This window comes from Lepidothrix coronata, unplaced genomic scaffold (assembly GCF_001604755.1).
Source record: "Lepidothrix coronata isolate B3197 unplaced genomic scaffold, Lepidothrix_coronata-1.0 Scaffold272, whole genome shotgun sequence".
NCBI classification, from domain to species: Eukaryota; Metazoa; Chordata; class Aves; order Passeriformes; family Pipridae; genus Lepidothrix; species Lepidothrix coronata.
In genome coordinates this window covers 320,083-338,986 of record NW_016690452.1, presented here as the reverse complement: position 1 = coordinate 338,986, position 18,904 = coordinate 320,083, and the positions used below count along the sequence as shown (strand labels likewise).

The 18,904-nt window shown below is 61.9% G+C and overlaps 4 protein-coding genes across 5 annotated transcripts; all 4 read left to right on the top strand.

Moving 5' to 3' along the window:
• Positions 1–412: 412 nt before the first annotated feature.
• On the top strand, positions 413–8,760 carry TTLL6 (tubulin tyrosine ligase like 6). The gene is made up of 14 exons (XM_017836166.1): positions 413–585; positions 988–1,028; positions 2,032–2,150; positions 2,635–2,765; positions 3,119–3,275; positions 3,490–3,633; positions 4,197–4,282; positions 4,388–4,613; positions 5,060–5,250; positions 5,848–6,036; positions 6,495–6,636; positions 6,974–7,153; positions 7,445–7,772; positions 8,358–8,760. Exons 1-14 carry the CDS (start codon positions 413–415, stop codon positions 8,579–8,581), a joined length of 2,331 nt encoding a protein of 776 aa, XP_017691655.1. The 3' UTR covers positions 8,582–8,760.
• A 99-nt stretch (positions 8,761–8,859) lies between these two features.
• Positions 8,860–9,502, top strand: NGRN (neugrin, neurite outgrowth associated). Its single transcript, XM_017836164.1, has 3 exons — positions 8,860–8,984; positions 9,064–9,174; positions 9,244–9,502. Exons 1-3 carry the CDS (start codon positions 8,860–8,862, stop codon positions 9,500–9,502), a joined length of 495 nt encoding a protein of 164 aa, XP_017691653.1.
• Positions 9,503–9,551: 49 nt separating this feature from the next.
• Positions 9,552–11,675, top strand: HDDC3 (HD domain containing 3). The gene is made up of 4 exons (XM_017836163.1): positions 9,552–9,725; positions 10,162–10,217; positions 10,304–10,544; positions 11,545–11,675. Exons 1-4 carry the CDS (start codon positions 9,593–9,595, stop codon positions 11,673–11,675), a joined length of 561 nt encoding a protein of 186 aa, XP_017691652.1. The 5' UTR covers positions 9,552–9,592.
• A 121-nt stretch (positions 11,676–11,796) lies between these two features.
• Positions 11,797–18,896, top strand: VPS33B (VPS33B, late endosome and lysosome associated). 2 transcript variants are annotated; one of them, XM_017836208.1, is made up of 23 exons: positions 11,810–11,905; positions 12,022–12,102; positions 12,170–12,231; positions 12,350–12,399; positions 12,599–12,666; positions 12,883–12,928; positions 13,227–13,321; positions 13,662–13,766; positions 14,048–14,144; positions 14,259–14,336; positions 14,636–14,709; positions 15,592–15,678; positions 15,766–15,856; positions 16,077–16,151; positions 16,448–16,512; positions 16,580–16,634; positions 16,716–16,762; positions 17,053–17,185; positions 17,446–17,519; positions 17,988–18,089; positions 18,267–18,342; positions 18,417–18,533; positions 18,759–18,896. In XM_017836208.1, the coding sequence occupies exons 1-23, from the start codon at positions 11,810–11,812 to the stop codon at positions 18,836–18,838; spliced, it is 1,854 nt and encodes a 617-aa protein (XP_017691697.1). In that variant the 3' UTR covers positions 18,839–18,896. The 2 variants fall into 2 exon arrangements, with proteins under 2 accessions (XP_017691698.1, XP_017691697.1); XM_017836209.1 differs by lacking the exon at positions 13,662–13,766 and having other exon boundaries at positions 11,797–11,905.
• The last annotated feature ends 8 nt before the right edge of the window (positions 18,897–18,904 follow it).

The window sequence follows — 18,904 nt, the reverse complement described above, 5'->3', positions numbered from 1 at the left end:
AGAGCTGATGGCACCGGGACCGAGACTGGGACAGGAACGGGCGCGGCTGCTGGAGAGCTGATGGCACCGGGACCGAGACTGGGACAGGAACGGGCACGGCTGCTGGAGAGCTGATGGCACCGGGACCGAGACTGGGACAGGAACGGGCACGGCTGCTGGAGAGCTGATGGCACCGGGACCGAGACTGGGACAGGAACGGGCACGGCTGCTGGAGAGCTGATGGCACCGGCACAGCTGCTGCAGGGCTGGTGGCACCGGCGCGGTTCCTGGTGCCGCCCGCCAGGGGCCGCTGCGCGGCGGAGGACTGCGGAACTGACAGTCACGTGCCCTCAGCGGGGCCGCTCTGGCTGGCACCGCCCGCGTCTCTATAGCCTTGTCGCCATGGGAACGCGGCGGCCCTGGGAGTGGCGCGATGGCGGCGGGCGGTGGCGGGGGGGGGCCGGGACCGGGACCGCCCTCGGGAACCCCACCGGGCGAGGAGGCCGCCCCTGAAACCCCACCGGGCGAGGAGGAGGCAGCCGCCGCCGCGGTCCCTCCGGACCGTTCCGGTGCCCCCGTCGGCCCCGAGACGCGGAGGAAGCGCAGGCGAGTGCTGGGCCGCAGACCCCCGGCAGGGCCCGGGGAGAGCCCTTCCAGCCCCACCCCGGGGCGCCTCCCGCTGCCTCAGTCGTGCTCGGTCCCGGGGTAGCCCGGCCCCGCTGCTCCCCGCGGGCACTGCCCTGCCGGGGCCCGCCGCCCCCAGCCTCCGGGAGCTTGTCCGGGGACCCACAATAAACAGTTCCCCTGAAACTGCCCCAACGATCTCCCATGTGATGCACCCAGGCACGGCCCCGTGCCCGGGACCCCTGTGCCCCATCTCCTCAGAGCTGTACCCGGTCAGACCTGACTGCTGTGCTGCGTCTGTGTGAGGGATCGGGCTGTGTCCCCCCTCCATCCCGTGCCCACTCCCTCGCTGAGCCCCTGTCTTCTCATCTCTCTCAATTGCAGTGTCCCCTCCATCAACCTGAGTGGCTGCAGGTACGAAAGCGGTAAGTCTGAGGGGCTGCAGGGTCCCTGTGGGGTCCCTGAGGGGCCCAGCCCACCCCTGCAGGCTCTGTGGGTGCCTGTGCAGCCAGGAGCACTGTTGGCATCCAGTTCTCACTGTTTTATTTACTGGTGCCCAGTGACTGGGCCCCTGTGGTAGTGGGGAGTTTGTCACACTTTGGACTGAGGTTTCTCCTGGTTTAAAATGTGTAACAGCAGCATAAGCCCTCAACATCCCCCCACACCTGTGTTTGCCAGGTGTCTGCTAAAGTGGGCGAGAAGGGTTCAGTCAGGTACAGTGCAAGGGGGTACCTGGGCTCGGGAACAGGACCTAAGGGCTCTCAACTGTTTCAGGTAAAGCTGGTGGTGGAACAGTCAGGATCCATACCTTGAACCTCCCCCTGTGCCATCCATCCCCAGTGACTCCAAGGAGCTGGTTCCCCTCCCCTGTCCCGCTTTTCTTTCCTGCACAAGCTGGATCTTAAAAGAACAAACTCCTGGCCCTTGGGGGGTGTTATTAAGCCACTTTGCTAAGGTGTCTTGGTGTGCACAGACCTCCATCACCTCCCCAGCCCTGCGAGGGCCAAATTCAGACCTGGCACTAACATGAACCATCCCAACAGAGACCCTTTGCCCCAGAGCTGTCTTCTGCTGCCAAAAGACCTTGGATTTGGAGATTAAAGTCACACTTTCCTAAGACTTGTACCTGCCTGTGAAGTATCAAACCCGTAGCAGGTTCAACCCTGCTGTCAAGTGGCCCTGGCACCCCAAGGCAGGTGGAATTAGAGGGCTGAGAGCACCCAGAACATCTTCAGCCAGAGGCTGGGGGGTAGGCCAGGTAAAGCTGGTGTTCCTGACACCTCCCAAAGGGTCCCGCCAATACCTTGTACTTCTGAGAGAAGTGCAGCCCGGAGAGGTTTGTTCCACGTCCTGTCCCTGGTTATTTTGGGGTTTTGTCAGTCACTGTGGCTCCCCTGCCTGCCCCTGTCACCGCTTGCCTTGGCACAGTGCGGCGGGCGGCGCAGCACTGCGGGCTGAAGGAAGCGGGAGAGAACGAGGAGTGGACAGTGTGCTGGACAGACAGCTCGGTGTCTCTGGAGCGCCTCATGGAAATGAAGCGGTTCCAGGTAAACAAATGGGCTGTCCAGCAGGAATTTCTCAGGGAGGAGGATAACATGGGGACTGTTGATGGAATAGCATATGGCAGAGTGGAACAGAGGCATCCAAAGCAGTGCCTGTTACTCATCTGTGCCTCGGCTCCGCACCTTTCCTTGTGCCGTGTCTGTGGTCAGTGCCTCAGGACAACTCAGCAGCTGCAGTGGGAGTGGGAGCACTGCCAGCCCTGTAACGTGCTGTGAAATAAATGGGCTGGGATGACAAATGGTTTCTGTGGTGCTCCGGGCAGGGAGAGCTCCAGGGCTGAGATGGAGCAGATAAATCACTGGTGACGCTCAGATAGAGCAGCTGTAGTGCAGTCTTGCCCCTCAGCAGCAGTTCAAGGCAGCTGCAGGCCCAGCCTCCTGCCTGCTCTGCTGCCGGTTCTCCGCAGGGCCGGGAGGATGCATCCGTGCGGGGCCTCTGCTGATCTGGCTTTTTCTGCCCCTCTTTCAGAAAATCAACCACTTCCCAGGCATGATTGAGCTCTGCCGTAAGGACCTGCTGGCTCGCAACCTGAACCGCATGCTCCGGCTCTTCCCCGAGGAGTACAACATCTTCCCCCGCACGTGGTGCCTGCCAGCCGAGTGAGTAGTGTGGGACAGCGCCACCGGGACGGGCTCACACTGGGAGGGGTAGCCTGCTCGCCTGCTCCCTCTGGGCACCAGAGTCCAAATCTTACTGGCTCCGGCACAGTATCGTGGTGACTTCTGCCACGGACCTCCTGGTACAGGTGCAGATGTGTACAAGGAAAAGGTGGGACTGGGAGAGCTGAGTCAGGTCACACAGGGACCAATCTGTGACTCTTGTAGATCAGGAATGGAGGTTCTATTGGACATTTGATTTCTACTGGCCCACAGTGCAATGGTTTCAGTACCTAGCTGTTAGAGTTCAGAGGGTATTTTTTGCAGCTGGTGACCATCACCCCTTCCTTGCACAGCTATGGAGATTTCCATGCCTACAGATCCATGAGGAAAAACAGAACATTCATCTGCAAGCCCGACAACAGCTGCCAAGGAAAAGGGATCTTCATAACTCACCACCCGGAGGAGATCAAGCACGGGGAGCGCATGATCTGTCAGCAGTACATCTCTGAGGTATCGGGAGAGTCCTGGAACACCAGGGGAGGATTCCAGCCTCCTCGTTCTGCCAGAATCCCACATCCTTCCCATGTCTCCCCGGGTCTGCTGGGGGTGGCTGTGGCACAGCAGGGGCACAGCCAAAGCTCTCCCCCCTCCTCTGCTGCCAAAGAGCAGCACAGGCAGATGGGGCAGTTCCTGATCTCACCCTTGCTCCTGACTTTCCTCACAGCCCTTCCTCATTGATGGCTTCAAGTTTGACATGCGTATCTATGTGCTGGTCACATCCTGTGACCCGCTGAGGGTTTTTCTCTACAAGGAGGGCCTGGCCCGGTTTGCCACCATGAGGTACATCGATCGCAGCAGCAGAAACCTGGTAAAAAAACGGATGTTTCAAAAAACCTCACATAGTATCTGTAGGTGTCAATCCCTAACTTGTCCTAGGGGCATTCCAGGCCTCGAAAAGGTTGGGGGCTGCAGGGATCCCAGCTTGCTGCTTTCCTGTTCTCCCTCTGTACCCCTTCCTTGTTCTCCTCACAGGAGGTATTTCAGGAAGGTCTGAAATAGATCTACCCCCAGATCTAGCCTCACATTTGGGCTGTTTACTGACATTACTACAAAATCATAGAGTTGTTTTGCATTGAAGGAACATTGGAAGGTCTCCAACCTCATGTTCAAAACTGGGTCAACAATAAACTCAGATCTGGTTTCTTGGGGTCTCACCCTAGCAGGTGTTGAAAACCTGCAGGCCAGAGCCCCCCGGTGCCTCTGGCCATCACCTACTGCTCCTGGCCCTGAGGAGCGTGCTCCATTCCACACCATTCCTGCTCTGCCCATGCATCAGGCGGAAAAGAAGGACCTGGGATTGTCTGGTGGGGCTGTTTCTGTTCTCGCTGCGTGGTTCAGAGTGAATGAATGTCTCTCCTGGTTTCCTGCTAGGGTGACATCTGCATGCATCTGACCAATTATGCAATCAACAAGCACAATGAGAACTTCGTCCAGGATGACACAATGGGCAGCAAGAGGTACTGGCATGTCCAGGCACCACAGGAACGCTGTGGGACTCTGGTTTACCTCATCTTTCCTGGGGTGGCACAGCTCAGCCCTTACCACCTCCTGTCCCCATGCAGGAAGCTGTCCACCCTGAACACCTGGATGGCAGAGCACAGCTACGACACAACAAAGCTCTGGGCAGATATTGATGACATTGTCATAAAGACACTGATTTCGGCTCACCCTGTGGTGAAGCACCACTACCAGAGCTGCTTCCCCAACCACGCTGCCGGCTGCGCCTGCTTCGAGATCCTGGGCTTTGACATTTTGCTGGACAGAAGGCTGAAGCCGTGGCTGCTGGAGGTGAGGGAGGAGCAGACAACTAAAACCTGGGAAAGGCCTCAGGACAGGGGGGCTGGGATGAACAGGACTCGTTTGATTCAAAAGGGCCACCTCACTCACAGAATTAACCAGGCTGTGAAGCCAAGCACCCTGCTGTGAGTGGGATCCAAGACAACCAGTTTCCTGCACACCCTCTAACAGCAGGGAATTTCCCAAACCTTAGGACCCCTTTTCCTGTAAGAGCACCCTGAGTTTGTGACAGCTGCCCTCTACTTGCAGCCTGTGGGATGGGATCTGGGTGACCTGTGGCACAGTAGGCACCACACTGCAGGGACAGAGTGCTGTGTGTGGCCTCCTGCTTCCTCTCACTGACATAGAGAAGAGCATCCATGGATAGTGTGGGGGGCGGCCGGGGCCATGGGCTGGGAGCTGGGGTGCCAGGTTAGGTTACTTGCTTGTCTCGGCAGGTGAACCACTCTCCCAGCTTCTGCACAGACTCTCAGCTAGACCGTGAGGTGAAGGATGCCCTTCTGTGTGACACCTTCAACCTGATCAATGTGCACGCCTGTGACAGAAGGAAGGTGCTGGAGGAAGACAAGCGGCGGGTAAAGGAGCGGCTCCTTCAGGCCAACCAGACCCAGACTCTCCGTGAGTCCAGGTATTGCTGTTTGCCTCAGTGCTACATGTCTCCAGTGAGGAGAGACAGGGCATGGCAGAGCAGGATAATGCCAGGGCTGGCAGGTGAAGCTCCCAGACCCCATGGCACTGTGCAGCCTCTGAGCTCTCCCAAGCCATCTGCATCCTGGAAGGAAGAGCTAAGGGCTCCTCTCTGGGTACCAAGACATTTGTGACACCTAGTGCTCTGTGCCCCAACAGAGACATCCCCATTGAGCAGCACCTGCTTGTCACATCCCTCGGTGCAGACAGGCAGGGCCAGCGTCCCTGGGCTGGCAGGGATGCTTACAGGAGGGACCACAGCCCTGCCTCAGGGACCAGGAGCAGCTGAGGGCATGGACCCTTCTCCAGAGCAGGATTCCTTTCCAGGGTTGAGGGTTTCCCCCCTCCTCTGCATGCCCTTTCACAAGGCCAGTGTTTAGTGAGCCTGCTGCCTTGCAGGCAAAGCGGGGACTCTCTCCAGCTGCTGTTTCCATATGGAGTCCTGGGATAACCCTGGGAAACACCAAGCCAGTCAGCCCTGTGCTCTGCCTGCCCCGGAGCTCCCTGTCGCAGCTCCCTGTCCTCCCTCCGGCTGCAGGCGCAGGGAGCAGGAGAGCAGCCAGGCTGCCTGGCTGGCACAGGCCGAGACCTACGAGAATGAGCACCTGGGCGGCTTCCGGCGCATCTACCCAGCACCTGGCACAGAGAAATACGAGCCCTTCTTCCACCAGGGCAGGTCCCTCTTCCAGGAAACAGCAGCCTCCAAGGCACGAGAGGAGCATGCCAGGTACACTGCTCCTGTGGAAACCCTCTCCTCGCGGGGGGTATGGACACCACTCGCTCCTGAGCCCTCCTGGGGAGCCACTCTGCTGCTTGGCAGGTGTTAGCAAGTGGGGAGAGCAGGAGGGGAAGGGAAGGAGCCTGCACATGCTGTGGCACCACAGCAAAGCAGTTCCTTTTGGATGGACCCCAGAGAGGCAAGGGCAGTGCTCCATTGACTTTTGGACCCTGGAGAAACCATGTCCCAAATGTCCCACTCCCTTCTGTTAGGCACAGCCTAATCTAAGCCCATTTCTCTTTTTAAAAGTCTCTTTACAAGCATCCCTGGCCTATCTCTTGGCACACTTCTATTTATGGGCTGTTTAGACAGAACTTTGTAAATGTCTTCAGGTCAAAGGCTGCCCTACAGCCTTTCACTGTTGTGGCTCTGACTGAGCAGTGAGCGACTCTGCTGTTCTGTGGCAGGCAGCAGCTGGAGGAGATTCGCCTGAAAAATGAAAAGCTGGAAGCTGCCACCAGGAAGAAGAAAACAGAGAGGATCCAGAATAAAAGCACAGCTTCTACAACCCACCTCACTCACAGAAGCACCAAGACATGGGATAGAAAGGTATCTCGGTGTCAGCATTGTCCATGGGCTCTCCAAGGCAGTGACATGGCTCTGGGAGCCATGCTGGGCCATGGATGCTCCCATGGAGCAGAAATTCCAGGTTTGACTCCCTGTATGAAGTCCAGAAAATTGACAGCTTGTGGTGGGCAGCACTTGCAAGCACCAGTGTTGTCCTTTCCTGTTGTGGCTCCCACTAGGATCTCCATCCCACCACTAGGATCTCCATCCCACCCCAAGTCTGTGACTCTCCCCAGGGTTGGAGCAGCCCATGGCTTTGTCTCACCTGTGCGTTATCCCAGGTTCAGCTTTGCTGTAGCTCAGGTGTTTCTCTGCCGAGGTGCAGCACGTGCAGTATGACTCCATGCAGCCCCAGGACATTGTGGAACACGAGGAGAAGAGGAGAGTGAATGCTCTGCTGCAGCGTGAGAAGCTGATCCGAGACCTGGGCATCACCAACCAGCTCTCTCGGCTGCTCCCCACAGCTGACAGCCAGGGATCCTGCACCCTCCGGAGCCAGGTAACAGGGTCACCCAGATCCACCCACAGCCAAGGCAGGAGGATGGTGAGGAGTGAATAGGGCACTGAGTGTGTGGGGCAGGATGGGGGTCCTGGCTCCACTGCCGGCAGATCAGCTGCTGTGCTCCTGGGATGATGTGAGTCTGGGATGGTTGTGGGGGTGTACCTGGGGACAGCGTGCAGGGGGATGCTTTAGTGAACACCTGTACACAACTAGAAAAGACTTTTTCTTCCCATCTCCTGCCAAGGCCTCCAGAGCTAAGCCATGGCCACTTGCCTTCCCTCCTTCCAGCTGCAGTTTCCATGGGATGCCCTTGGGAACCAGGACACCCATGACTTAATGATGGTCATCTCAGTCCTGGGAGGTCCAGCTCATGCCTCGGGACACTGGGTCAGAGCCGAGGCCCTGCAGCCGGACACGCTGGGCCCAGCCCCCGATGACGTGGACACCCTCTGTGTTCGAGGCCGGAGTGTCCCATACCACACGCGGCATGAGGGCTCCCGGGTGCTGGGCGGGGGCTGGCTGCGGGGCCGGGCAGCACGGGCAGCCGTCACCCACCCCGAGGGGCTGCTGCTGAGAGACCAGCAGCTCCCTGGTGCCAGAACACAGGCTGAAGGCTGTGAGTACACATCACCTTCCCATGGATACTCCTGGCCTTACCAGGGTGGGAGGAGTGGGCAGGCTGGATGAAGCTCAGGGTGCCAGGGGTGCTGGGACCCTGCGGAGGGGCTGCTGTGCTCTGCTCAGGGCACTGATGACCGCTGGAAGTCTCTGCTGGAGGCCATCAGCATCCCGTTCACAGGGGCAGGGATGAATGCGGGTGGATTCCCAGAACCAAGGGTTGATGTATGGGGAGGAGGGAGTGTGAGAAGCCTCGATGTATGGGAGAGAGTGAGTTGGAAGCACAGCAGATGGGACAGTCGAAGGGGTGCGTTAGTTGCAGTGGGTACGGAGGGGACATGGTGACATAGCACGGCCCCCAACAGGCCCATGCTGCTCCCTGCCCACAGTCCCACCACTCCTCACCCAACCCTGCTCTGCTTCCCAGCATCAGCTCCACCCACTTGGCAGCCATAAGGCTGGGGCAGCAGGGCCAGAGGGGGAGCTGCCAGGGCCAAGCCCCACCGGGGAGGGCAGTGGGGACTGCTGACCCACAGAGCTGCCCGGTCTGCAGACAGACCCACATCTGTCTGTGCTGTTCCAGGTGATGCTGCCAGCCCGTCGTCCTCCCATGCAGGCAGCTGTCCCCCAGCATCCCCAGCCAGCCCGGGGGAGGTCAAAGACGATGGCATCTTCAGCTGTGCCGTGGTCCAGGAGCTCCCCGCCACCTCCGCCGCCGCTCATGTGCAGCACACACGTGCCTCACACCATGGCAGAGCCTCACTGTGCCAGTGTGTCACACACTTTCAGCATGAAAGGCACAAGTAACGTGGCCGAAGGCTCAGCCTTCCTCTTGTGGGTGCTCACTGGACAACCAGGGCTGCTGGATAGGTTGGCTATCCCCATCAGCCCCGGGGCCGGCTGTGGAGCCCCCTGACCGGAGCCTGGGCCCCGCCCGGGTCTGGCCACGCGCCCCGGGCAGCTTCACCTCTGCCTGTGCCCGCACTCCTGGCTGTGCCCCCGCGGCTGCAGCCGGGCCCGCCACAGGCCACCTCGCTGTGGATCCCGCCGGGGCCGCCCCCCGCCGGCCCCGCCCGTTCCCGGTCATGGCGGCGCTGCTGCGGCCCGGGCTGCGGGCGGCCGCGCTCCTCGCCAGGACCCCGCGGCGGGCGGCGGCGGCGTGGCCCGGGGACCCGGAGCCGCCGGACCCGGCGCTGGAGGAGGCGGAGAGGTGCGGGGCGGCTGGGCTGGGGCCGGGCCGGGCCGGGCCGGGCCGGGCCGGGCCGGGCGCTCATGTGTGTCCCCCGCAGGGGGCGGCGGCGGCGGGTGGCGGCGCGGATGGAGCGGCTGCGGCGGGAGCTGGGCGGGGGGCGCGGAGCCCCCGAGCGCGTCCTGACCTGGCAGGCGATGGAGCAGATGCGGTGAGCGCGGGGATGGGAGGTTCGCGCCGCTCCCGGCGACCGCCCCGGTGACCGTGCCCGTGCCCGCAGGTTCCTGCGGCAGGAGCTGCCCGAAGAGTGGCCGCTGGAGCGCCTGGCCCAGGGGTTCGGCGTCAGCACCGACGTGGTGCGGCGAGTGCTGCGGAGCCGCGGCTGCCCTTCGCCGCGCCGCCGCCTGCGGCAGGACCGGCGGGCGCTGAGCGCCGTCGCGGCGGCACCGGGGCACGAGCGCGAGGTGCGCGCCCCCGACGGGACGCTGCTGTACCGACTGCCGCGGGGCTGGGGCGGGCCGGGGCCCGGCGCGCAATAAACGGTGTTGGGACCCGCCTCCGATCGCGCCGCTTCCGCCGCGCCGGGCACGGGCTGCGAGGTGGCGGGGACGGGATTCGAGCTGTCGGGCATGGGCTCCGAGCTGCCGGGGATGGGCTCGGACGTGGCGCGGCTGCTGGAGGCCGCGGACTTCGCGGCCAGGAAGCACAAGGAGCAGCGGCGGAAGGACCCCGAAGGCACCCCCTTCATCAACCACCCCATTGGTGCGGAACCCCCCGGCACCGCGTCCTGCTCCGGAGGGATCCTCGGGACCCCTCCTGCCCCTGAGTGCCGCCCGCCCACGGGAGCCCCTCACCCCGGCCCGGGGAAAGCCGTGTCCCCTCTCCCATCCCACGTCCCTGAGCCCCTGCCCTAGCCACGTGTTCTGCTGTGGGTGCTCCCCCCACGCTGTTGCCCTGCAGTGGATGGTGCCCATGGGAGCTGATGAGGGACCCTTGGGGGCAGTGCCAGCCTCCGGGAGTTGCCTGCTTGCCCAGCCTAAGGATTCACCCCTCAGGATGTGCCCAGGGTGGATCTTGGGGACCCCTCCTTGCCCTCTGTGCAGTGCAGCCCCTGTGTAACCCAGGGAGCGGCTGTCCTGGCCCAGAGCTGCCCTTTTTCCCCCTCGTGCCCGTTCCCAGCTCTCTGCTCTGGCCGCAGGCGTCGCCAGGATCCTGGCGCACGAGGCTGGTGTGACGGACATCGTGGTGCTGCAGGTAAGGCCATGCCCTCCCCTGCCTGCTACTGCTGCAGCAGGGCCTGGCCTGGACCCTCTGGCCCCCTTGACCCTCCCTGGCCCCAGGCCGCCCTCCTGCATGACACGGTGGAGGACACAGACACCACGCTGTCTGAGATCGAGGAGCGGTTTGGGGTGGATGTGAGGCGTGTGGTGGAGGAGGTGACAGACGACAAGATGCTGCCCAAGATGGAGCGCAAGCGGCTGCAAGTGGAGCGGGCGCCCGGCTGCAGCCCCCGTGCCAAGCTGGTCCAGCTGGCAGACAAGCTGTACAACCTGCGGGACCTGAACCGCTGCACCCCCCAAGGTACTGTGGCAGGGCCCGGCCATGCCCAGGGCAGCTCCTCTGCCTGGGGCAGGGCTGGTTCTGCGCCCTGCATAGAGGGACAGACCTGCCGAGGTCACCCCGGACCTGGGGTGGCTCCAGCCAGGGGCAGTGTGGGGAGCATCTGTCCTGTTGTGTGCCGGTGTCCCGGTGTGGGTGTGTGTGTAGTGATGTCTCAGTCTGTCCCGGGGTGTGTGTGTGGTGGTCATAGAATCACAGAATCAGCCGGGTTGGAAAGGATCTCTGAGATCAAGTCCAACCCTTGATCCACTACTGCTGTGGTTACTAGACCATGGCACTAAGTGCCACATCCAGTCTCATCCTAAAAACCTCCAGGGATGGAGAATCCACTACTTCCCTGGGCAGCCCATTCCAATGGCTGAGCACCCTCTCTGGAAAGAGTTTCTTCCTAATATCCAACCTAAACCTCCCCTGGCAGAGCTTAAGACCGAGCCCTCTTGTCTTACTGATAGCTGCCTGGGAGAAGAGACCAACCCCCACCTGGCTACAACCTCCTTTCAGGTAGTTGTAAAGAATGATGAGGTCTCCCCCAAGCCTTCTCTTCTCCAGGCTGAACAGCCCCAGCTCCCTCAGCCTCTCCTCACAGGACTTGTGCTCCAGTCCCTTCCCCAGGCTTGTTGCTCTTCTCTGGACCTGCTCCAGCCCCTCAATGTCCTTCCTGAACTGAGGGGCCCAGAGCTGGACACAGCACTCAAGGTGTGGCCTCACCATTGAGTCCAGGGCAAGAATCACTTCCCTGGACCTGTTGGCCACACTGTCCTTGATACAGGCCAGGATGCCATTGGCCTTCTTGGCCACCTGGGCACACTGCTGGCTCAATGTCTTGGTCTGTCCTAGTGTGTGTGTGGTGATGTCTCGGTTTGTCCCGATGTGTCTGTGGGGTGGTGATGTCTGGGTCTGTCCCGGTACCGGGGTCAGGGCCAGGGCAGCTCCAGCCGGAAGTGACGTCGTGTTCCCGCAGGGTGGTCGGCGGAGCGCGTGCAGGAGTACTTCCGGTGGGCGGCACTCGTGGTGTCCGGGCTGCGCGGGACCAGCGCGCCCCTGGAGGGGGCGCTGCAGCGCCTGTTCGAGGAGCGCGGCGTGGCCACATGACTGCGGGGCGGCCAATAAACGTGCGTGCAGCTCAGCGTCCTGCGTTGCTATGGTGTCGCTCGCTTCCGCCGCTGCGGGTTCCGGCCGCGCCGCGGCCGCGCTCGGGCGTTCCGGGTGCCGCGCCGGCCCCCGCCATGGCCTTCGCCGGGCGCCGCGACGCGCCCGAGCCGCCCGACTTCGGGATCCTGAAGCGGCTGGCGCGGGACCAGCTCGTCTACCTGCTGGAGCAGGTCCGAGGCCGCGGGACAGGGGTGCCGCGGCGGGGTGGCGGGGCTGGGGTGGGCTCGGGCGGGGCCGGGCCCCGGGGCGGGCGGTGGGTCCCAGCCCACGCGCACCCTGCCTGCAGCTCCCCGGGAAGAAGGACCTTTTCATCGAGGCCGACCTGATGAGCCCCTTGGACCGCATCGCCAACGTGTCCATCCTGAAGGTACCGCAGGGCCCGGCGGGCGGCCCACCTCCCCCCCGGCCGCGCTGAGCCCGCCGTGTCCCCGCAGCAGCACGACGTGGACAAGCTGTACAAGGTGGAGACCCGGCCGGCCCCCGGCGCCAGCGACCAGTGAGTGCCCGGCCCGGCCCCGGCGGCAGCTGCACAGCCCAGGCACGGCTGTGGACGGGAAGGGCCCAGCGCAGGCAGGGCCAGGTACGAGGAGCCCTCGCTCCCCTCTGTAATGCAGGTTCTGCTTCCTGGTGCGGCCGCGGGTCAGGACGATGAGGTTCATCGCTGGTGAGTGCGGCACCGTGGGCAGGTGTCCCTCGCCGGGTTCCGGTGCTCTGGGCCACCGCTGGGAGCGGGCCTGAGAGGGGCTCCAGACGAGCCCCGTGCCCGAGGCCTCACTTGTGCCCGGGGCGTTGGGGCCCCGTGAGCTGTGGGGCCCCGGGCCGAGTGGGGGCAGCTGTGCAGGGGCTGTACGGGGTGTCCACAGATATTGTCAATGCTGACAAGATGTCGGGGAGAAGCAGGAAGTACAAGATCATCTTCAGCCCCCAGAAGGTCAGTGCGACCCCACTGCCCGTTCCCACGTCATACTGTGCCTGCCCAGCCTTTGCACCTCCCACCCCATCTGTTGGCACCAAAAGTTGTGTGTCGCTAACCCAGGAATGTTTAACTAAAATCGAGTGTTATGATGCCTGGGAAGGAGCTGGGCCGCTCCAGAGCTTCTCCCGCTCAGAGCCTGCCTGGTCCTGAGGGTCTCCCCTTCTCTTCCAGTTCTATGCTTGTGAGATGGTGCTGGAGGAAGAGGGGGTCTTTGGTGGTGAGTGGAGCTGTGATGCTGGCTCAGGGTAGCTCTGACACCACAGGGTTCCAGTTGAATCCCAGTATAGGGATCCCTGTGTGGGCAGGGAACACGAGTTGCTTCGAGGGTAGCTGCCAGTCTGTGGGCAGGCATGTGCCCACCACAGCACCAGCCCCTCTCCTCTGCCTGCAGGGAAGAGAGAGGGCCCTGCCACCCATCCTGTCTCTCTGACACCCTGTTTTGGGGTTGTCACGATCCCTGGGGCTGTTCATGCACAGGGATGGGTAATGGTCCCCTCTCCCTGCCCCAAACCCAGATGTCACCTGTGATGAATGGTCTTTCTACCTGCTGCCCCTGGACGAAGATATCATCAGCATGGAGCTGCCTGAGTTCTTCCGCGACTATTTCCTGGTCAGTGGGACATGGTGGGTGGCAGCCTATCGTGTCCCCTGTGTCTTGGGACAAGGGCAGCATTTGGAGAGCAGGTGTGATGTCCTGCTTGGCCCCTCAGCCACACCATGGGTCCTGTCTGCTCCCCAGGGGTGGCTTTTGGGGGTAGTGGCTGCTCCCACCCTGTGCTGACCCCTCTGCTCCCTTTGGAGCAGCTTTGGGGCATCCCAGCATGTTCCTGTGTGTATTCCTGTGCATGTACCTCCTGGAAGCGCCCAGCCCAGGGCCCATTCTGTCCCCAGCCCAGTCCCCTGGCAGTCATTCCCAGCCAGCTGCCCGCATACACTCCCTGGTCCCACAGGAGGGGGATCACCGCTGGATCAACCCCGTTGCCAGAGCCCTGCAGTTGCTGAACTCCCTGTACGGCCCTTTTGGGAAGGCCTATGGCATCGGCCGCTGTGCCAAGGTACAGCCGGCACCGGGAGTCCCTCAGGTCCCCTTCAGCTGTGTGGCAGCACGTCACCACAGAGCTGGCACACCTCCGGACGGCGCTGGGGGCTCGGCAGGCTTTTGGGGGTCCCATGTGCCAAGGGTGGGCAGGAGAGCAGCGGCTCCTGCTCACTGGGGTGTGTCCTGGAGGGGGGAACGCTTGTGCCTGTCCTCCATCATGAGCCTCAGTGTCCCCCGTGGGACACCCTGGCCGTGCCTTGGCTGCACCCCTACCCTGGCACATTCTGCCCCTCACAGATGAGCCACGAGCTGTGGCGGGACCTGGAGGAGGAGAGCGAGGGTGAAGGCCAGGGCAGGAAGCCCGAGATTGGACATGTCTTCCTCATGGACAGAGGTGGGCTGGGGTGGGAGCAGCTGGTGAGGGTGGCCAGGGGGGAGCAGTTTGGGCAGCGGTGGAGGGGCAGGGAGAGCCCCCGGGAGGGCAGCCTGGCACTGGGTCTCCTTGCAGATGTGGACTACGTGACAGCGCTCTGCTCCCAGGTGGTCTATGAGGGGCTGGTGGATGACACCTTCCGTATCAAGTGCGGTGGGTGCCCGGGGACGGTGATGGGGCAGCCGGGGGCTCCGCACTCAGGACAGGGGTGGCATGGGGCTCTGCACCCCCCTGCCCAGAGTCCACGGGGTTTGTGCCCGGCACTGTCGTGCACAGGGCCGTTCCCACAGGGACAGTCCTGATGTGAGGTGCTGCTGGAGGTCGTCCACAAGGACAGCCCTTGCTCTGACCAAGCAGCTGGGCCACATTCCCTGCCTGTGCTGCAGCAGGGCTGGTGTGTGCGGGGATGCCACTATGGCTGGGACAAAGCAGCTCTTCGCTTTTCCCTGCAGGCAGTGTGGATTTTGGGCCAGATGTCACTTCTTCTGACAAGAGTATTAAGGTGCTGCTCAATGCCCAGGACAAAGTGAGTCCTCCCAAGCCTCAGGGGAAACAGGTCCTCATGGGGGGAGAAGACAGAGCAGGGCATTCCCTCCCCTAAGGCTGAGCAGGAGTGCCCAGGGGCTGATGGGCCCCTGAGCACAGATTGGGATGAGCTGGGGCACAGAGACTAGGGAAACATGGTCTGCAGGTGCAGCTCCACTTCTGAACTTGGCAGAGTCCCCACACACAGGGGCTGTTTCGTGAATGAGTGTTTTAAAGTTACTTAAGGAATTGCCATCAAAGGGATTGGAAAAAACATGTTTAATATAAAAGCGACAGCTTGACAAAGTTCGGTGGCAAAACAATCACTCTAATTCAAAATCAACCCAAAAATATATATATGGAGGCTGAGATGGCAATAGGGGCAGAGAAAAGGATAGGAAAGAGTAAGGAAAAAAAGGAATATGGACTATGAAATGGAATATGGAATATGAAAAAGGAATATTGTGGCTCAACTGCTGTGACTCAACTGCTGTTGAGTCACAAGGTTCATAGTAACTTTTCATCCTGGCCACAATTCAGGTCGGTAACTTTCTACAAAAGTTTGATAATAAAAATATTATTCCACTTGGGTTCAATAAAGCAAGAAAAATAAGTTTCCAAGGCTGTTTGTTAAAAAAACAGAGCTTGTTAGACAGCACTAATTCTTGGGAACAGACAGTGCTTCTGAAAAGCTTGAGAAGAGCTCAACCCAAGTGCTGTTCATAAAGGCTGATCCCTAAGGAGCATTTCTCAGATGATAGTGCAGGGGGATGCATCACCACAGGCTGCCGTGCCTCTGGCCAGGGTTTTGGGGCTGGCTGCTGGTGGGCGCTGGCCCCGGGGGTTCAGCTGGCTGGGCCCGACAGCTGCAGTGCTTCTGCAGGTGTTCAGTCAGATCCGGAATGAGCACTTCTCCAGCGTGTTCGGCTTCCTGAGCCAGAAGTCGCGAAACCTGCAGGCACAGTATGACGTGAGTGTCACCCGGCGTGCGGGACACCCGCGGCACTGTCCCTGTGCGCGGCCAGGCCCCCTCCCTGACGCTCTCTCCCTTCTGCAGCGGCGCCGGGGCATGGACATCAAGCAGATGAAGGACTTTGTGTCCCAGGAGCTGAAGGGACTGAAGCAGGAGCATCGCCTGCTGAGCCTGCGTAGGAACCAGAGGGGAGGGAGGGGTCCTTGGCTGTACTGCAGGTGCCTGAGTTCTGGGGGAAGGGGGGAGCTCGGGGGGCCCTACATGTCCCCAGGAGAGGCAGGTGACCCAAGCAGTGGGCAGGGCGGCAGGGGCCGTTGGTGTGTGCCAGTGCCTGAGGTGACAAGCTCCCTGCAGAGCCCATTCCCCTACAAAGCTGCCATCTCTTGGTTCCACAGATATCGGTGCCTGTGAGTCCATCATGAAGAAGAAAACCAAGCAGGACTTCCAGGAGACCATCAAGGCTGAACACTGTGAGTACTGCTCCCTGCCCCCATCTGCACCTACCCCTATCCCAGTCTGTCCCACAGCTCTGCTCACCCCAGGCCCAGGCAGCCTCACACCTGGGTGTCCCCAGCATGGCCACTGTCCTCCCAGTCCCTTTGTGACGGGGTGTGTCTTGAGATCCTAAATAGGGTCAGGTACCCTCTGTGTGGGGGATGGTGGGGGGGCTCTGTTCCTCAGGGCTCTGGGAGAGCGGCTAAGCCCAGACCACAGCTCGGTGAGCTGGCACGAGTCCAGGGTGACAGTGCCTGTGCTCTTGCCACAGCACTGCTGGAGGGCTTCGACATCCGTGAGAGCACCAGCTTCATTGAGGAGCACATCGACCGGCAGGTGAGGCCGTGGGACCGGCTGCTCCGGCCGCCCTATCCTGCCCCTGCTCACCACCTGCTCCCCACAGGTGTCCCCCATCGAGAGCCTGCGCCTCATGTGCCTCCTGTCCATCACAGAGAACGGTGAGTGCCCGGCTGGGCTGGGCCGGAGCAGTGCCACTGGGCCCCAGCCCTGGCACAGAGCTCACCTGGTGCTCCCCACAGGTCTCATCCCCAAAGACTATCGCTCCCTGAAAACCCAGTACCTGCAGGTGAGGGGCTCAGAGAGTCACAACAGAGCAAGGGCTGTGTGGGACAGGGGTTCCCGTCCCTATGGCTCTGGCCACAAGACACAGGGCAGCAGTGCTCCCCAGGGATGGGCCCTGTCTCTGTGAGCCTTGTCTCTGAAGGATAGCCCCTGCCTCCACAGGCTCTGCCTGAGCCAGGAGCTCTGCCTGTGCCTGCCAGGGGGCTCTGAGCAGCCTGTGCCCCCTTACAGAAGGGACACCCTTCCCATGCTCGCAGCCAGGGCTCCATGCTGATCTGGCTGCTCTGTTCCCAGAGCTATGGGCCCGAGCACTTGCTGACCTTCCACAACTTGAAGCGCATCGGGCTGCTGACGGAGCAGGCGGCTGGGGAGACCCTGACAGCGGTGGAGAGCAAAGTCAGCAAGCTGGTCACAGACCGTGCTGCAGGTGAGCCAGCCTGCTGCCCTCATGTCCTTGGGAGCCTGGCAACAGAAGCTGCTGCCTTAGAGCTGGCTGGAAGCACATGGCAAATGCGGAGGCTCCAGGCACTGAGTGTGTCCTCAGCAGTGGGCTATCCACAGGGGCAGTGGGGCTGGCAGCCACCATGGCCATCCTCCAGAGCCCACAGCTCTGCACATCCTGCTGCCAGCCTGGGGCTGGGACCCAGGCAGGGTCTCTGAAACATTTCTCCATGCCATGTTTTCCAGGAAAGATCACAGATGCATTCAATTCTTTGGCCAGGAAGAGCAATTTCCGAGCCATAAGCAAGAAGCTGGGGTTGGTATGTCCTTGGGGGCTGCTTGCTGGCCACAGAGCAGAGCCCATGCCCAGGCTGCAGGCTTGACATCTCCAAGACACACTGCTCAGGGCTGGAGCTGGAGCTGCTACTCTGGGCAGCCTGTGGGCTTCTCCCTGGGACCAGGGGGCAGTGCCAGCTCCCCACTCTGCCCTTGACCAGTGTGGTGGAGGGCTGGGGCTTGCCTTGCTCCCTTCAAACAGAGCTGTCCTGGGATCAGCCCTGTGGCCTCTGTCGTGTGCCAATGGAGAGGTGCTGGGGTGCTGGTGCAGTGATATTTCTGTCCATGGCCCCCCGATGCACCGCCCGCCCAGGCTATGCAATGCTGGTCCTGGGGCAGCGGGGCAGGAGGTGGGGGCAGAGTGTCTGTCCCTCCTCACCCCCTGTGCCTCTGAAGGGGGGTGAGGCCCAACCAGGCTGGTCCCATACCCCTGGTGTTGCCTATCCCTGCAGATCCCCCGGGTGGAGGGCGAGTATGACCTCAAAATGCCCCGGGACATGGCGTATGTTTTCGGCGGGGCCTACGTGCCCCTGAGCTGCAAGATCATCGAGCAGGTGAGCTCACCTGCTGCGGGGGAGAACTGGGCACATCCCCTTGAGCCCCTACCTCCCTCGGGGGGTCCACTGGGGGTCCCTCTGCCCAGGGCTGAGGCTGATAATGCTCATCTGCTGCTCGGAGCCTCCTGAGCCATGCCCAGCCTCTGTGGCCAGCCTGACCCACCCATCCCTCAGGTGCTGGAGCGCCGGGGCTGGCAGGGCCTGGAGGAGGTGGTGCGGCTGCTCAATGGCAACGAGTTCTCGGTCTCAGGTAGCGGCTGGGCTGGGCTGGGGGCGGGGGGGCTGGGGGCTGGCGGGGGTCCCACCATGCTCTGTGCCATCCAGACAGCACCGTGGAGGACAACCCCGCCTGGGAGTCCCAGCGTGTCATCCTCACTGTCTTCCTGGGGGGCTGCACGTTCTCCGAAATTGCTGCCCTCCGCTTCCTGGGGAAAGAGAGAGGTAGGAGCTGCCTGTGAGGGGCAGGGAGCAGGCAGCAACCTGGGGGTCCCACCATCGCAGCGTGTGGCCGAGCAGGGGCCACACTCAGGGCTAGCGCTGGCTGAAGTCCATGGGGAAGGGGGCGGTGAGGTACGAGGCTCTTCCAGGAAATGGCCAGGGACAGAGCTGGGAGCGCTGGGGCTGCCCCTGGGCATCGCCGGTGCACTGACAGGTCACATCTCGTAGGGTGCAAGTTCATCTTCCTGACCACGGCCATCACCAACAGCGCCCGGATGATGGAGGCCATGATCGAGGCCAGGGCCTGAGCCCTGGGGGGGCCCTGCGGCCCCTGCACCCTCTGCCAATAAACGGCTCTGTTGACGGCGACCGGC

Bases quoted from the DNA above. Each gene is read 5' to 3' on its own strand.
- VPS33B (XM_017836208.1), top strand. From the start codon at position 11,810: ATGGCCTTCGCCGGGCGCCGCGACGCGCCCGAGCCGCCCGACTTCGGG. The intron at 15,679-15,765 runs GTGAGTGTCACC...TCCCTTCTGCAG, and splicing joins ACCTGCAGGCACAGTATGAC to CGGCGCCGGGGCATGGACAT. The intron at 17,520-17,987 runs GTATGTCCTTGG...CTATCCCTGCAG, and splicing joins TAAGCAAGAAGCTGGGGTTG to ATCCCCCGGGTGGAGGGCGA.
- HDDC3 (XM_017836163.1), top strand. From the start codon at position 9,593: ATGGGCTCCGAGCTGCCGGGGATGGGCTCGGACGTGGCGCGGCTGCTG. The intron at 9,726-10,161 runs GTGCGGAACCCC...CTCTGGCCGCAG, and splicing joins CTTCATCAACCACCCCATTG to GCGTCGCCAGGATCCTGGCG. The intron at 10,218-10,303 runs GTAAGGCCATGC...CCCTGGCCCCAG, and splicing joins CGGACATCGTGGTGCTGCAG to GCCGCCCTCCTGCATGACAC.
- TTLL6 (XM_017836166.1), top strand. From the start codon at position 413: ATGGCGGCGGGCGGTGGCGGGGGGGGGCCGGGACCGGGACCGCCCTCG. The intron at 2,151-2,634 runs GTAAACAAATGG...CCCCTCTTTCAG, and splicing joins TGGAAATGAAGCGGTTCCAG to AAAATCAACCACTTCCCAGG. The intron at 7,154-7,444 runs GTAACAGGGTCA...CCCTCCTTCCAG, and splicing joins CCTGCACCCTCCGGAGCCAG to CTGCAGTTTCCATGGGATGC.
- NGRN (XM_017836164.1), top strand. From the start codon at position 8,860: ATGGCGGCGCTGCTGCGGCCCGGGCTGCGGGCGGCCGCGCTCCTCGCC. The intron at 8,985-9,063 runs GTGCGGGGCGGC...TGTCCCCCGCAG, and splicing joins GCGCTGGAGGAGGCGGAGAG to GGGGCGGCGGCGGCGGGTGG. The intron at 9,175-9,243 runs GTGAGCGCGGGG...CCGTGCCCGCAG, and splicing joins CAGGCGATGGAGCAGATGCG to GTTCCTGCGGCAGGAGCTGC.